Source organism: Mus musculus, chromosome 18 (genome assembly GCF_000001635.26).
Source record: "Mus musculus strain C57BL/6J chromosome 18, GRCm38.p6 C57BL/6J".
NCBI lineage: Eukaryota > Metazoa > Chordata > Mammalia > Rodentia > Muridae > Mus > Mus musculus.
Genome location: NC_000084.6, coordinates 58,049,938 through 58,066,868, shown reverse-complemented (window position 1 = coordinate 58,066,868; position 16,931 = coordinate 58,049,938). Strand labels below are relative to the sequence as shown.

The window sequence follows — 16,931 nt, the reverse complement described above, 5'->3', positions numbered from 1 at the left end:
GCATACCTCAGTAGATCACACATGTGTATTTCTGCAGAATTATTATGAACATAAACACATACTGGAAAGCAGTGGTCCTCTTCCAAATCACATCAACAGAGAACATTCTTGACATATTCTCAGATAAGAAAGAGAAAACAAACAAACAAACAAAAGCGTACACATATGCGACCGTTTATGAAACCTCTAGATATATAGTCTTGATTTGTGTGTGCGGTCCTGGAAATTAAACCTAGATGCTCACCCATGCTAAGCAAGCACTGTACCACTGAACCACGTTAGGGTTGTAACTTTTAAAATGAAGGGTGGCTTTTTTCTAAAATGTCATCCTTATCTTCATGAAAAATATGTGAGAAATATTAATAGAAAGGAACAGTGCAGTCCTTCTCAAAATCCCTCCTGAAATATGTGTCTCCATATTCTTCCCACAGCCTTTGTAACATGTGGGGGGCTGACACTCAGATCATTCCAGGACATTCCACAACAGCTGCACTTTCTCATTCCAGGAGGAAGTGGCTAGCAAGTTCCTGTGACGAAGGGCTTGTTTGGTCACGATCATGAAGTTATAGATCTTGCTGAAATTTAAAAAAAAAAAAAAAAAAGAGTTAAAGACAATAAGCAGTTTTAGAGCTTTCTCTGTACCGTCTCATGTTTATCCTAAATGGTTGTCTTTTCAGAAACATGCTTGGAAGCACAGTTAACCAGCTCATGCTTCATCTTCTTTCTTTTCCTTTTTCACCCTGGTTTCTCAGACGTGGACGAGTGTGAGATTGGCGCCCATAACTGCGACATGCACGCCTCATGTCTGAATGTCCCTGGAAGCTTCAAGTGCAGCTGCAGAGAAGGCTGGGTGGGAAATGGCATCAAATGCATTGGTGAGTTTGCAGACAGAAAGACCCTTCCGGAAGGCCCAGTGTCGTTACTGACCGTTCTTCGCACATTTGTTAACCCACACGCCTCCCACAGGGACCCGCTGCCCGCTGTCCCTTTATTCCCCTGTAAATCAAATCTGTCTTTGGTCGTGGGGATCATTCCTGCCTGAGCGTTTCCTCAGCTTTAATGTAAATGGTCAGATCACAACAGAGTGCTTAGGCATCTGCCTCCTCATGCATGTTGCTCGGTAAAAATTATTTGATGTGCAGTCAGTGATCTAAACAGCTGTAACGTGGAAAAAAAACAAAAAACAGCAACAAAAACGGCTGGTGTGTTTTCCCGGCCTTTACACAGAGCTGTCAGTGTGGAGTGAGAGCCAGTGAAGTAAGTGGAGAACACAGAGGGGTTCCTCACGTGGCCTTGAGATGAGAGCAAGCAAAAGGTTCTTAGCAGAAAGGATCACCCTTACAGACAACGCTGAAGATTTTTCTTGAATTCCAAGAAGTCTTACTTGAAAAGGGAGACTAGGGAAATCTTTTTCTCCCGGGTTCTGTAATTCTTGGGCTGAAAGCCTAAAAATAGTGCAGAGCCCCAAGGCAGAGGACTGGATTATTCCCTGTGTGGTCATTCATAGAACTTTTTAATACGCTCCTACAGTAAAGGACATTTCCAGGTGGTAACAATTACCCAGGTCAAAGCAAGCCATCAGAGCTGACCTCCCCGTGACTGACGACGAGGCAGTAAAAGCTTATGGGCCCACAGTGAGGATTAAAACAGGAACCCTTAATATTTCTCACCGATAATGTGAATTAACTTGAATAAAACCTGCCAATCCTGCCAAGTGTTTCATACGTGTCAAATATTTAAAGCCAATTTACAGAATATGTATCATCATAGTTTCCAAATGACTTTGCTGTGTAACACCCTGTGTCTGCGTCCCCCAGAGGCTAATGGAAGCCCATTTCCATGCCTGTCCTATGTGCCTGCTAGTTGTTGTTGCTGTTGCTGTTGCTATTTGTTCCCATTTATGTTCTTCCTGGCAATCCGTCAGTCTGGCCAACTGATCACATGACTGCCTGCCGCACGACGAGATTACAGGGTCCAGGCACTTGTGCTCCTATGCCCATTCCTCCTTTCTGTCTTCATCCTGTGCTTAGCCATGTTTCCCCTCCCTTGCTCCCCCTACCTGCTCTGTCCCCTCTCCTCCTCCACCATCCTCCTGACCCCTTCCCTCTAGACCCTCACCCCATCCCTCTTCTTCTTCTCACTCCCTTCCCTCCTCTGTCCTCCCCTCTCCCTCCCCCCATATTCACTCCATGATCCTCCTGCAACTTACTCTTCTAATATTTAAGGTGGCAGAACCCTTAAACCTCTTCTCACAATTCCCATTTAACTCTTTAACTCTAGGAGAAACCATCCCAGTTTCCAAGCCGCCGAAGCCTTTTCTGGCTTCAGCTGCCGCTGCCCTGGCCCGTGTACAGCGCCTTGCCTCTCCAGATGCCAGAATGCCACACCCTGTACCTTCCCTCTTTAGTGGCCCTGTGTGCTCTGCTCTCTGTGAGAGGCACTCTTCTCTCCTTCTGCTCACTGAGGTCGGGCTTGCTCATCCTTGGAGGTGGGGGCCTGGTGCTTCTTCCGTGGGCCTCACTGGTTCCCTGTGATCCAGATTTGGTTGTTCCTGTAACCCTCTTTTCCTTTTCTTTTAAGATTTATTTATTTAATGTAGATGCCTACACTGTAGCCATCTTCAGACGCACCAGAAGAGGGCATCAGATCCCATCATAGATGGTTGTGAGCCACCATGTGGTTGCTGGGATTTGAACTCAGGACCTCTGGAAGAGCAGATAGTGCTCTTAACCACTGAGCCGTCTCTCCAGCCCTGCTGTAACCTTAATAGTACATAGAAAAACATGTAATCCTTTCTTTTTTGTATTTGACAGCCATCTTTTCTGGTAGCCCGTTAGTCCCATGCGATCAAGAACTACTACATCTCTCTTCCCTTCTTACAAAATAAACTTAAAACTATATGTGGATTCTCTCCTGTGAAGATCATTGTTGTCTTAAGCAAATCCTCTTCCAGCCATAGAGGAACCAACAGTAGAAGCAACAATAGGTCGAGTGAAATCCGACTCCAGTTTTCCTTAAATACTTCCCACAGCACTAGAATCAGTACCCAGTACCCGGGGCCACAGTTAGGACATGAATGTTTTGGATTGTGAACCTAAAATCTTAGTGCCCTTCCAGATAAAACCAAACCAAAGTCCGTTTGGACTGGCTCATAATCTCCACAAGCCAAACCCTTCCCCTGCATCAGACTGTGCCATCTTCATCTCTGATCCTCTTGGTTGTGCTCGCTTGCCACACAGATCTGGATGAGTGCGCGAATGGAACCCACCAGTGCAGCATAAACGCCCAGTGTGTCAACACCCCAGGCTCCTACCGGTGCGCCTGCTCGGAGGGCTTCACGGGAGATGGCTTTACTTGCTCAGGTGAGTGACAGGCTGAGCTCCCACGTGTCCATCTCAGAACACCAAATGTGCTCTCCTTGTGTGAAGAAAACCCATAAAGAAGACCAAAGTGGCTGTTTGGAGTTTATGTTTGACCCATGAATGGGCACATACCCTTTCTTATCCATTAAATGCAGAAGTCTAAAAAGGTGTCTGTGACATTGGTAGGTGTTTTAAAGTAATGGCATATATCACCTCCTGTTCTGTTAATGGCTGTCATTGTCTATTACTCCTTTATAAAGTAATGGTCAGGAAAATGCAGGCTTTGGATAACACTGCCTGGGTTCACAGTATCTCCAGGCTTTTTCCCTGCTATCAACCTCAGCTCATGAGCATCCTGTGTGGCTTCAGCTCTTCTTGTGTTAAAATAGGAATAGTGACCTTAGCAGCACTTCTTATCACTGAGTGGGTGGTCCAGGGAACTTCTCAGCCCTTGAAGATGGGATGTGTAATGTCACACATCAAAGGTAAGTCATCCAAGCTGCCACTTCTCCCCTTGGAGTTCGCTAGCTGTCCTCACAGTTGTGAAAGGAATAAGACATGCGAAGGACGTAGGAAACCATACTGATGGAGATTTCACTCCTGCCCATCCCCAGGGCTCAATGGTGAAATGTTGTCTCATTACATTCATATATAAGACTAGGCCATCCTTTCAGGCAAGAAAATTACTTTATGAGCTTTATGAGCTGATCTTCATTCACACTTCAACCTCACAGTTATGAAACTAAATCTGTAATTATCCACACAGCGTGCTGAACTCATCAGACTCAGGGTCCCCCCCCCTTTTTTTTAAGATTTATTTATTATTATACATAAGTACACTGTAGCTGTGTTCTGACACACCAGAAGAGGGCATCAGATCTCATTTCGGGTGACTGTGAGCCACCATGTGGTTGCTGGGATTTGAACTCAGGACCTTTGGAAGAGCAGTCAGTGCTCTTACCCGCTGAGCCATCTCTCCAGCCCCTCAGTGTCCCCCTTTTAAGAAAGTGTGTTTATCTGGTACTCCTCCTCTTTAAAGCACTGGCTATTTTCTATTTTCTGGACTTTGTATGTGCTGTAGTACCAAAGAAAGGATGGTTTTGATGGCAAACACATCTGCAAGCACAATAGGGTTCAGGGGGACCCTTGCAGCTCTGTTGTTGGCTTCTGTCAGCCTGGATGCACCTGGTGAGCTGGACGAAAGCCACACACCAGGTAACAGCCACTTCACCTGGCGGCTCAGTAAACACTGGTCTCTGTCCTCCTCCTCTTTGCTGCTTCAGAGAGTTAAGTAAGTCATAGGGCAGGTCTATGAAAAGTGTCTGCCTGCATCATTTTAATCAGATGTTAGGAATAGAAAAGAAACGTTGCTTCTATGGTATCTCTGATTTCCTTTGTGCCACTTCAGCGAGGAAAGCCAGGAAGGGGGTTGCTGTGCTTTCAGATGAATGTAATTCCAGAGCTCTTGGTCACATCTACTAATATTGCTTTAATACTGATTCATCCGTGGGTATGAAGAAGAACCAAGAGAAACCCCATCGATATATATTCTAGCTGAGTGTTCTGAATGCAAGTTATGGATCTCTGATCTCAGGCCACACATCCCAAATCTAGTGAATGGGGTTAACCATTGCTTCATATTAATGAACACCGACTCTAGCCACTAAAACCGATTTCATCAGGAAAAAGGAAAAATGTGTGGCGAAACCTGGAACTTAACGGAGACGTCTTTTTATTCGGCAGATGTTGACGAGTGTGCGGAAAACACAAACCTTTGTGAGAACGGCCAGTGCCTGAATGTCCCGGGAGCTTACCGCTGCGAGTGTGAGATGGGCTTCACCCCAGCCTCAGACAGCAGGTCCTGCCAAGGTGGGTCACCACGCTTCCAGTTCACTTTCCAGTTGGATCAGCTACAGTGAAGGAAACCACGAAAGGGGCTGGAACGGCCTCCACCTGGAAGCAGACTGCACGGCACATGTTGCACATATAAAAGCTACTCGTTTAAGCATGGATTATTTTGTGGAATGAGTAATGAGGAAGGCTGGCTTTCACCTCTTATGAATTTTTTCTGGCCAAGAGCCAGTAGTTGAAAGTTTGGCCCCATCTTCTCCTCCTCCTCCCCTCCTCCTCTCCTTCCTCCTCTCCCCCCTCTCCTCCCCTCCCTCTCCCCCTCTTCCTCCTCCCCTCATCTTCCTCTCTTCTTTCTCCCCCTCTTCCTCCTCCTCCTCCTCCTCCTCCTTCAAAATAATTTCCTTTTTTCGTTTTGTGTCACTCATTGAATGACATGTGACATGCCTCTTCAGTTTTTAAGTGGTGATCAACTATTGCCTGCTTTGGCAGTCAGTGTTTATCACAGTCAGCAAAGTCTAAGTAGCTTGTTTCTGGCATTTCCTTTTATGTTTGAGTCTACAGTGTGTGTGTGTCTGAGACTTGGAGCCTCACAAGTCCATCAAGGACTTGTTCACCTCAGCTCAGAGATAAAGCACCTTAAACCTAAGATAGTTGAAACAAATTAGTGTGACTATATTAAATGACCAGAAGACCCTTTTAAGGTTGAGATACAACTGTTTCAAGATAGCAGTGTGAAATGGCTTTTCTGTGCAACTTGAAAAATGGTCAGCAAGTAAAGTGCTTGCCAACAAGGCTGATGGGATGAGGTCTGTCCATGGGACCCGCATGGTGGAAGGAGAGAGCCGACTTCCACAAATCATCGTCTCACCACACAAGCCATGCATGCACATGCATGTGCATGCACACACACACATGGACACACATGCACACACACGTCCTGTCTAAATAAATGTAATATTTAAAAATCATTTGTAAAGAATCATTTCCTTAGAAAAGAATGACTTTTCTAATCTAGCCTAAAATGTCATGGGTGGGCTGCATTCTCTCAGTTATTGAGCAGTTTACATATTAAAATCTCCACCCTCTTCTGTGAGTACAAACACATTATTTCTACAGCTCTGTTTCTACACTGTATTGTGCCTTTGAGGCATGCATGTAAGAGTGATAACTTCGCATTTATTGACCTTGGGCTTCAGCCTTATGGAAATAGCTTTATTGGCTGAATTTCTGGTTTTAGTGGAAATATACATTTTATATTTTTATCTCTGATTACATGGCTCTGTGTGTGGTGGAACAGGGCGGTGTGTGTGCATGAGAGTGTGGGTGCCTGTGGAGCCCAGAAGAGGGAATCAAACCCCTGAAGCTGGACTTGCAGGTAATGAGTCACTCAAGGTGGCCGCTAGGAATTAAACTCAGGTCCTCTAGAAGAACAGTGGAGTCTTGACTGCCGAGCCACCTCTCCAGCTCTGTTACTAGAGGTATTTTAATAAAATACGTAGGTATTTATGGGTAGTGAACTGAACCGAGTTATTTCATGGTATAGGGAACAGCATTCTTCTCTGTTTAAAAATGATTTTTGTGGTGATAGGTCAGATTATAAAATAAATAAAAATTTAAAGTATTAAAGACCTTTTACCAATGTACTTAATATTAAGTGTTATGTAATTTCATATTTCAATTTGCCAATTACAAAATGTGTACTATTTGCTTTAATTATGTAGAACCTTTCATTTGTTTTTGCTTTTGAAAACTTCACTCATTTGATGGGTTTGCATTTAATTTGTGTAGTTTGCTAATACGTCTAAGCTAGTTCTTTCTATTTGAGTATATTGCAATCCAGACAGTTATAATATTAGACGTACAGGTCTGGGGTGTAGCTCAGTGATAAAGCACTTGCCTAGCATGTGAGAATCTCTCTGTTAGGTCCTTAACACTGCAGAAGGGGGAAAGTATAAGATATCCACTGAGCCAAAATAGTGCTTGTTTTATCCCTTTCTTATCCTGTGCATAAGATATATTTACAGTTTATACTATTTATCTAGGAAAAAAACAACAGAGAAAAGTGTTACTTCTTATAAATATCCAAGAATTTAGAAAATGCATTGTTACATATTAAAATCTTTAAATATCTTTGTAAACAAGCGGTGACCTTATCTTATTTTTCCTTTTTCTTCTTTTTCTTTCTTTTTTGTCTTCAGATATTGATGAATGCTCCTTCCAAAATATCTGTGTCTTTGGAACCTGTAACAACTTGCCCGGGATGTTTCACTGTATCTGTGATGATGGTTATGAACTGGACAGGACAGGAGGAAACTGTACAGGTGAGGACAGCCAGGATCAACTGTGTTTCATTGCTTGGCACCAGTACTCCATGCTAAACATATAAACTCCTCAGAGTTTTCCGGAAATATCTGTACATTAGGCTGTGCATGTTTCCAAAATAGAAAAGTATACTCTGGTATATTCACCTTCTACAATGAAACGCATTTGTGTTTAGATAAGCAGCTTCATTATTTAAAACAAAAACAGTAATTACATATGTGTGTATGTGAATTTTTACGTATATATCACATTTCTTATTTTTTTAAATAAAATTTACTATAAACAACCTGTAGTTAAAAGCCATCACATACTAAAATTAACTAGGACCATGGTCTGTGCCTCTCAGTGAACTTCTATATGGGCTGAATAGTGATTCTGAACCTGTGGAGCACTTAAATTTCTTCCTCAGAATTGCAACTTTTAGTTATTGGTTATATGTTAGGATATTAAATGACATTGTTGAAAATATTATAATTTTCTATGAGTTCCAGGACATTCTACATAGTGAATTTCAAGTGAGCCAGGACTATATAGTATAATACTGTTGTCTCCTGCCTCCCTACATTCTGCAAACACACACACACACACACACACATACACAGAGGGAGAGAGAGAGAGACAGAGACAGGGACAGAGACAGAGAGACAGAGACAGAGAGACAGAGATGCACCAAGCATCCATTAAATCCTTACCATTGCAGAACCTATTTTGTGTTTAGGATGAATCTTAGTCTTTAGTTAGCTGAGTCCTTCACAGTGACCTTTAGTAACCTGGGAGAGAGGTCCACTCAGTTTCTTGGAACAGCACTTTGTATATGGAAGTAAAGATGTTAACACGGGCATCTGGAATGTTCACAGATATTGATGAGTGCGCAGACCCCATAAACTGTGTCAATGGCCTATGTGTGAACACGCCTGGTCGCTATGAGTGTAACTGCCCGCCTGACTTCCAGCTGAACCCCACTGGCGTGGGTTGCGTTGGTAAGTGAAAGCTAAGTGAAATAAATAGAATCACGTAAAGTTGAATATTTCAACTCTCGACAATGAACTATAATAGGACAATTTTGAGTACAAAACCAAGAAAGGAGGTAATAAATATTTACATGAGTAGTGACTAAGTCCTTACTAAAATAATGAGTTTTTTTCAGTATAGATTTGCTCTTCTATAAACTCTATTTTTAAAATTATTTTAAAACATTAAAAAGGATCTGCTGAATGCAGATAATAAAGAACAATGGCCTTAACTTCTGAAGAACCTACAAACCATAAATTTGTCTGGCTTCATATGCCGAAGATATTAACACACTGATTCTTTGACAGATGTGGGTAAGATTTGTGGTGATACAGATTAAGAAACCAATTTAATCAACTGTGCAGATGTTTTTAAATGCAATCCAAGCCATCAAGAAGCTGAGGCAGGAGGATTGTGTATTAGAGTCTCGCCTATGCTGCAGGATATAACCTCATCTCAAAACAAACGAGAATTATAAGCATTTGGATATCATAGAATTCATGCACAGTTTGTCCAAAGAGCAAGCATGTCAGATACGTGACAAAAATGTAATTTACTGAAATTTTTAATGGACGCATTAAAAACCGTTTTTATGAGAGCACACACAGAAGCTATTATCAGGTCATTGGAATGGTCCAGGAGGAAAAGAAAATCAGGAATGGAGAATGAAGATTTGAAAGGGGGAAAGAGAAAGGAAGGAATGTCGAATGAATTCAAACCTAATAGGGGAGGGACCATGAGTTAACTTGGGTCTCTGTACCCAAGATTTGGCAACCGAAAAAAATTGAAGTATAACCACGAGAAGCAGCCAGATGGCTGTGCTGTGTTCAGCCAGAAGTGAAAGGTACTTTGTGGACTCATAAAAACTTTCAAAATACTCTGGTTGGGATGAGACCTCTTTGGGGGGAGGGGGCGTGGCCTGGCCCAGAACAGTTCTTCTGAAGAATTACTTTGGCTACAAAGACAAAAACAGATTGGACTTGGGCCAAAGATGAAAGCTGAGATACATACGAGTTGGGAAACCATTGCAATCATCTAGGTTTAAAAAGAATGCTGATATGGGGAATTCAGGCTAAGGGGAAAAGGCAGCGGTGACGTAAGTCGTCAGATGCATCTTGAAGATAAAGTTAGCAAGCCTTATTATTACTGGTGTGAAAGGAGAATGAGTGTAAAGGGTTAGAAATGGCAGCAAGGCTGGACAGCTGAAAAAGATAAGGGAAGTTCCATCGCTTGAAAGCCGCTAAGACAGGGGGAGAGGTAGCACAGAGAGAGGAGTGTCCAGGTTGGTTGTTGGGCATGTTGACTTGGAAACAAGTAGTAAAGAAATAAGCAGAAAGGTTTAGAACTCAGAAGAAAGGTGAGAGAATTTTGAACTTGAGGTCATGGGTGGGACTTGGGGGAGGAGTACCATCTAAAGCCAGGGGTCAAGATGATGAGTGTAAATAGAGACAGGCAGTCTTCAGAGAGATGCAGTTTGCCAGACTGAACAATCCGCAACTGTTGCAGTGAAGATTAAAATAAAACCATCGGGAGGGGTGGGTGAAAGGTAGACTGAGATTGTTAACATGTTACGGACTTAGTTACATTTGTATGTCTCCGAGGTGTGCCACCACTTCTTCACAAACTCATGAGGCAGATTAGTAACACCCCAGTTTCTCTTCTGTTCACACTACTTGAAATGTCCAGAGGGCCCCCAAATAAGAACTGCCTCACTTTCTTGCTTATACCACAAATAGACAGAAATCATTCTGTGGTTTCTAGTGACTGCTGCTCACCATCTTTTACAGTTGACTTGATCTTGTGATGTTTAAAAGCCGAAGTTTATAGCAAAAGATTGTATTGTGCTAAGAATTAGGATGTACCTTCCCTGTCAACGTACAAAATCTTGAACTTGGTCCTTTAAATGCCTTCCTGAGAATTTCTCCCCACAGTGGGGACCACTTTAAGCTCTTCTGTTGCTCTGCAGACAACCGCGTGGGCAACTGTTACCTGAAGTTTGGTCCTCGAGGAGACGGGAGTCTGTCCTGCAACACAGAGGTCGGCGTAGGTGTCAGTCGCTCCTCCTGCTGCTGCTCCCTGGGGAAGGCCTGGGGAAACCCCTGTGAGACATGCCCTCCTGTAAACAGCAGTAAGTATGGAACAGAAAGGAAGGAAAACACTTCTGTTTCTGTTCCAGGATCTAGAAACAAGTTGCTATTGTATCCTGGACTGTGGGCAGCGGGAGGGGTGGCCTTGGACTGTTGTCAGTGGTTATGCTGAAATCCGCCAAGAGTGTTTTATAGAGAAGGAATTTCAGTTCTGTCCTTCCTATTTTTTTCCTATCGTGTTTCTCTTTAAAAAAAATATCATCTCAACCACAATGCAGTCTGAATGGTCATAATATGGACTATGCGTGGGACCACAGATAAAGGCTGTCCCCAGTCCTTCTTGGAGGTTGTTTGTTCAAGTTCATAAGTGGAGTGTATCCTGAAGTCAGTCACCACGGAGCACTTTAAAAGAAAACATGTGTTCTGATATGTACAGAACCCAGACCTTTGTACCATAGACTCCTGGCATTTTTTTTTATTTACTTGCCAAAATATTTGTGATATGAATTATCTAAAAGGAAGTGTTTTCTTAAAAAAAAAAAAAACTAAACAAACATGGCTTTTGTTATCCTACTGCAAGTCATTGAAGTAATGATATTTTGGGATAAAATGTGATATACATTATTGAAAATGCGTTTAAAAGGACACAGGAAAATGCAGACACCCCTGAGGCTGTGTGATTTGAGCTTGGCACTGTCTCAACCGCCAGGATCCAGGGATCAAACCGCTTGCTTGCTTTCCATTGTTTTGCAGCTGAGTATTATACCCTGTGTCCTGGAGGCGAAGGCTTTAGACCCAACCCCATCACAATCATCTTAGAAGGTAAGCCCATCACCAGATGTCATGTAGGCTTAAATAAGCTAAATAAATAGCCTAGTTAGAGGGAAGCTGGGACCTGAGACTAAAGTCAGTGTGAAGCCTTGCCAGAAGAATTCATGGGCAGAACTGCAGGTAGGCAGTCTGTCACACACATGCTATGCAACAGTTTTACCAAGAAGTAGCCATCCATTCCCGGCATCTGGTGTTCAGTTGTTGTGCAGAGAAACCCTTGTTACATTGTCCCCAGCAAATTACCGACAGCTTGCTTCCATTACTCTCCCCAGAAAACAGCAGGCCTGCAAAAAAGGCAAGAAAATCACAGTCAGAATAAACCCAGCACCTAACGGCATTCATTCCTTGAGTTGCACAGACGTCTGTGGTCCATACAAGATGCCATGTTTGAAAGCTGCAATATTGACTCTTTGGTCATGATTTTTATCATTAATGGGTTGTCTCCTCTTGTAGACATTGATGAATGTCAGGAGTTACCAGGGCTCTGCCAGGGTGGAAACTGTATCAACACTTTTGGGAGTTTCCAGTGTGAGTGCCCACAGGGTTACTACCTCAGTGAGGAAACCCGCATCTGTGAAGGTGAGGAAGCCTGGGATGTTCCCTATGGTCCTGCATCCTTCATCCTGCAGGAGGGGTCTTTTGAGACTGTTAATAGCTTTTTTTTTTCTTTTTTTGGAGCAATGCTGTTCATTTGTATAGTGATAAAACCAATTTGCAATGATTTCTCAAAAAAATTTTTCTGAGTAAATTGATTGATGAACCATAAATGGAAAGCAGAATTGCAATATGAAGGTGGTGAACACTGATATTTTTAAGTAGGAACAGGCAAACTTCAATGTGACTGTAAGTTAATATTGGTTGATACTTTCTGAATGTCAGATATAATAATTTCTGAATGATGGGTATAATATAAAGAAGTTGGGATGTCGTACAGATTCTTTTTCCCCCTCCCCCCACCAGCTCTTGTCACATACCAGTTATAGTTTTATTTTTAGGTGACTGCTATTGTTTCAAGTTCTGGCTGGAGGTGTAGCATCAGTGTTTGTGTGGGATGAGGTGTTGCCTCTAGAGCTGCACATTAAGAATATACCATTATTACTTCAGTTACAACCTTTAGTTTTGAACTTGTTGGTGAAATGCATCTGAAAGAAATGTGACTTAATAAGAAAAAGACCCACTAGTTAGCCTGCAATGAGAACCTGTGAGAGGCTTCTAATTTGAAAGGAGGGTCTCATAGCCTGCATTCAGTTGAAAGTTGCTGTTAAAATTTAATTCGAATGGCATGGGGGATGGGGGGGGGAACAGACTTCAAAGAAATTCCTCTTGGAGAATGTGAATTTCCGCAAATGTATACAGGCATAAGGCAAATTTGGTTTTGCCTCTTTAGTCTATTTTTGTAATTCATAGTATTTTTAGGGTTAGGAGCTTTTTGTTTTTTATTTTTTCTTTTCCTTAAAGAAATGTGGTTTTGTGGCATGTAAATGTAAACACATCATTTGGGGTTTTTTTCTTTTTAATTTCTGAATCTTATAAACATGAAACTAGGAAATCACTTGGGATCTGCTTAGTAAGCTACGCTATATAAATTCATAGAGCAATCTTAACTCCTGGACATTCCTGCCTGTTGTAGATATCGACGAGTGCTTTGCCCATCCCGGCGTCTGTGGACCTGGCACCTGCTACAACACCCTGGGAAATTACACTTGCATTTGCCCGCCTGAGTACATGCAAGTCAATGGAGGACATAACTGTATGGGTCAGTAGCCCTCACTGAGATTAACGACCCGAGTCAAGGTTGCTGCTGGCTTTGTACCCGCGGCACTTCCGTTCTCAGATTTGCTGGTCCGGAAAGTTTGGAAACTAAATCTTTATGAGTGGGGAAGTATTTCAGAGTCCTATGAACTGCTGCTCTGCAAATCCGAGGTTTAAGGGAGAAAAAAAAGTATCAAGCATTAAAGAGTTACAGATCTTAGAAAATTCCGATTGTCTATGTTTGTGAAACTGCATCTGCATAGATGAGAGGCCATTTAAATGTCAACAGTTACCTCTTTTTTTCAGTTCAATTAATTAATGAAATTTTTTTCAATTAAGTGGATATTGTAGTAGAGAAGGGAATACATGACACAATATTGTCACCTGTAGAAAAATAAAATGCCTTGCCTAAAAGCAGGACATGTCCCATTTGAAAACAATGAGCGAGATAGAAGCTTTTCCACAATTGTGTCACTCAGGAAAGCTGGCTGAGAACAAGCCGGCTAACCGCGGCTCACTGCTCTGGCCGCCTCACTGACGGATCTCTCTCCATGTAGACATGAGGAAAAGCTTCTGCTACCGAAGCTATAATGGGACCACATGTGAAAACGAGCTGCCTTTTAACGTGACAAAGAGGATGTGCTGCTGCACATACAATGTCGGCAAAGCCTGGAACAAACCTTGTGAGCCGTGCCCAACCCCAGGGACAGGTAAGCACAGCTCAGGCTCTGGGAGAGGCTTTGCCAGTGATACATTGTCACAGTGGGTATGTATTCCATGCCCAATGGCAAGGATAGGTAGGCACAGCTCAGGCTCTGGGAGAGGCTTTGCCAGTGATACACTGTCATAGTGGGTATGTACTCCATGCCCAGTGGCAAGGACAGGTAGGCACAGCTCAGGCTCTGGGAGAGGCTTTGCCAGTGATACATTGTCACAGTGAGTATGTACTCCATGCCCAATGGCAAGGACAGGTAGGCACAGCTCAGGCTCTGCTGAAGGCTTTGTCCGTGATACACTGTAACAGTGGGTGCATACTGTAGCCAGAGATGCTCAATCTCAGAGAGATCTAAAAAGCTTGATTTCCCAAATGGCATGACCCACTTTGGGAACCAAGCAGTAACTTCTGAGACATGTCCCATAATGTCCAAATCTTGAAAAGAGGCATTGTTGTTAGAGTTTATAGCCTTTCTCAATTTACAATTATTATCAAACAAGACTGGCCATTCCTTCCTTCATCCATCCATTCATCAAATGAATTTATTGAGAAACTACTATTTGTCACTGTGTTCAGCATAGAAAGTATAATATTTTGGCAAAGTAACTTAAAAGCTACTAACTTCAATAATAGTTGTTTAAATTAAATCTTGAAACATAGATTAAGAAGTATTTGTTAATGAACTTTGCTTGAGAAGTATATAAAAAAGTATTTCATAAATAAGTTGCATAGAACATCTTGTTAATGTGTTCCTTGTGCAGTTTTCCATACAACACACAGGAACCTTTACATGACCACAATTTTAAAATTATTTTTATTATTGTATGTGCATGGGTATTTTCCTTTATGCATTTCTGTGCCTGGTACCTACAGAGGCCAGAAGGAGGGGGCATTGAATCTCCAAGAACTGTAGTATAGATAATTGTGATCTGCCACAAGGGTGCTGGGAACTGAAGGCAGAAGGGCAGACAGTGCCCTTTGCCACTAAGGCCTGTCTCCAGCCCAGCATGGAGGGATTTTTTACTAGCACAAATTCCATTGAAATAAAAGGTGAGCCACCACGAAGACCAGACTAGCAACCACTTGCCTTTTAATTACTCTCCGTACAGACCTCATGTGACCTAGGGAATGGTCCTTTTTCATAGTCATAGACCCCTGAAGTTGAACGGAGAGGACAGATGAGAAGCTGACTGTGCATGTGTCACCAAATACTGACACTGCATTCATTCAAGCACTTCAGTTATAAGAATGCTAACATAAGCTCAAGGAGAGAGGTGTGGACAACTTTTCTTTCTTTTTTTTTTTTTTTTTTTTTTTTTTTGTCACTGTGACAAAAAAAAAAAAAAAAAAAAAAAAAAAAAACAAAAAAAACCCGAGGGACCCTTCTTAGAAATGACAGATTTATTTTGGCTCATGGTTTCTGAAAGTCACCATCCTGCGGGCAAAAGCCAAACAAAGCAGTTTACTCCGGAGTAGCAGAAGCTTAAAGCACCAGCTTGTGTACAGGGTGTAGACCAGGGGGCAGAGGACAAAGGCAGGAGCCAGAAGCAGGTGTGACCGTGACCCCTAAAGACAAGCCCTCCTGGATGTCTTCCACCTAATATGCCCAACATACAATTTATACAATATACAATTTATCTATTTAATATACAATTATCGATAAACCATGCATTTAAAAAGGCCGTGACTGCACAAGGCACAGATGCGTGGGAAAGGTTTTGCAATGGAGACACAGGCCAGAGATGACCCATGAATGAGGCGAGAGTTTTGTCTTCTTCTTCCTTTTTAAACATCCCTACCTGCTGGAATATGAAATTTGAGAAATAAAAGGAACAATTTGTCATGAGATGAAATATAAGACTGTAAGGGTTATTCTTACCTAAAATTCACCAAATCAACAGAAACTTAAAGAGACAGTGACTCGTTGGAGCAAAATGTTTTCAGTGGCTGTTATGATACACGTGTGCACAACTCCACAGACTACAGTGGTAAAAATGGATATGACATGTGATTCTAAGTGCCATCAATATGAGATTTGCTCAATTCAGTGATTTCTAATAGACTAGTCACTTTTAGGTCAGTCTATCTGTCTGTCTGTCTGTCTGTCTATCTATCTATCTATCTATCTATCTATCTATCTATCTATTTACCTACCTTCCAACCTACCTACCTAGCATGGCTTGCCCATGGAGTAGCCCCTCCCTGCTACTGTTGTTGATCTCAACTTCTAGAGGAGTTATCAGAAAGAGTAAATCCCCTGCTTGGATTGCCCAAGTTTCAGATCAGGTCTTTGATGAACATAGAGACCAGTTTCCCAAACCTAAGCCCTTCATTTCCTTCCACTGAAAAAAAAAATGACATTTATTTTCCCAAACTAGTAATCTTGGACTTTAGACTTATGGAGCTTTATAATTGAGAAGGGTAAGGGCGCCTCCACTTCCTCTCATGGAACACAGATGGGCAAGAGAAGGCTAAACACACCCATCAAAGCTGCCTCCACGAGGAGGGGAAATGCCCCTTCCTTACTCACTCTTCAAATGCTTGGACTGGAGCTTGATACCCAAGCTGCTGCTTTAAGACTGGCTGTGACTAATATCGCACTGTTCTTGTTGGCGAAAATAATGGCATAAAGGTATTTTAAATGTGTCTGCTCCACAGCTGACTTTAAGACCATATGTGGAAATATTCCTGGATTCACCTTTGACATTCACACAGGAAAAGCTGTTGGTGAGTTTGTCCCCATTGTATTTGGGAATGTACATATATACATATGTAAACGTATTCATATGAATCGTATTTTGTACTCACATGTCTCAATTCAATAGTACTCCAAATATCAAATGATCTGGACTCCAGGCTAATGTGCTTAGTTAATAAACCGAGCAACAATGCTTACATTACGTTGACCAAGTGTTAATAAAATTGTTATATTCTATCAGCATAGCCTAGCAATTAAATTATAATTACTTTGCAATCTCAAGATTCCATGCATGCCACACA

General features: G+C 42.2%; 1 protein-coding gene across 3 annotated transcripts in view; it reads left to right on the top strand.

The window, feature by feature from the left end:
* Fbn2 (fibrillin 2) overlaps positions 1-16,931 on the top strand; it is a 201,950-nt gene that overhangs the window by 143,704 nt on the left and 41,315 nt on the right. For all 3 annotated transcript variants that reach the window (NM_010181.2, XM_017317828.2, XM_030250333.1), the window contains 11 exons: positions 753-875; positions 3,240-3,362; positions 5,106-5,231; positions 7,412-7,534; positions 8,393-8,515; positions 10,513-10,674; positions 11,387-11,455; positions 11,918-12,043; positions 13,095-13,220; positions 13,774-13,926; positions 16,590-16,658. In NM_010181.2, coding sequence (NP_034311.2) covers positions 753-875; positions 3,240-3,362; positions 5,106-5,231; positions 7,412-7,534; positions 8,393-8,515; positions 10,513-10,674; positions 11,387-11,455; positions 11,918-12,043; positions 13,095-13,220; positions 13,774-13,926; positions 16,590-16,658 — 1,323 coding nt within the window. The remainder of the gene's footprint in view (positions 1-752; positions 876-3,239; positions 3,363-5,105; positions 5,232-7,411; positions 7,535-8,392; positions 8,516-10,512; positions 10,675-11,386; positions 11,456-11,917; positions 12,044-13,094; positions 13,221-13,773; positions 13,927-16,589; positions 16,659-16,931) is intronic.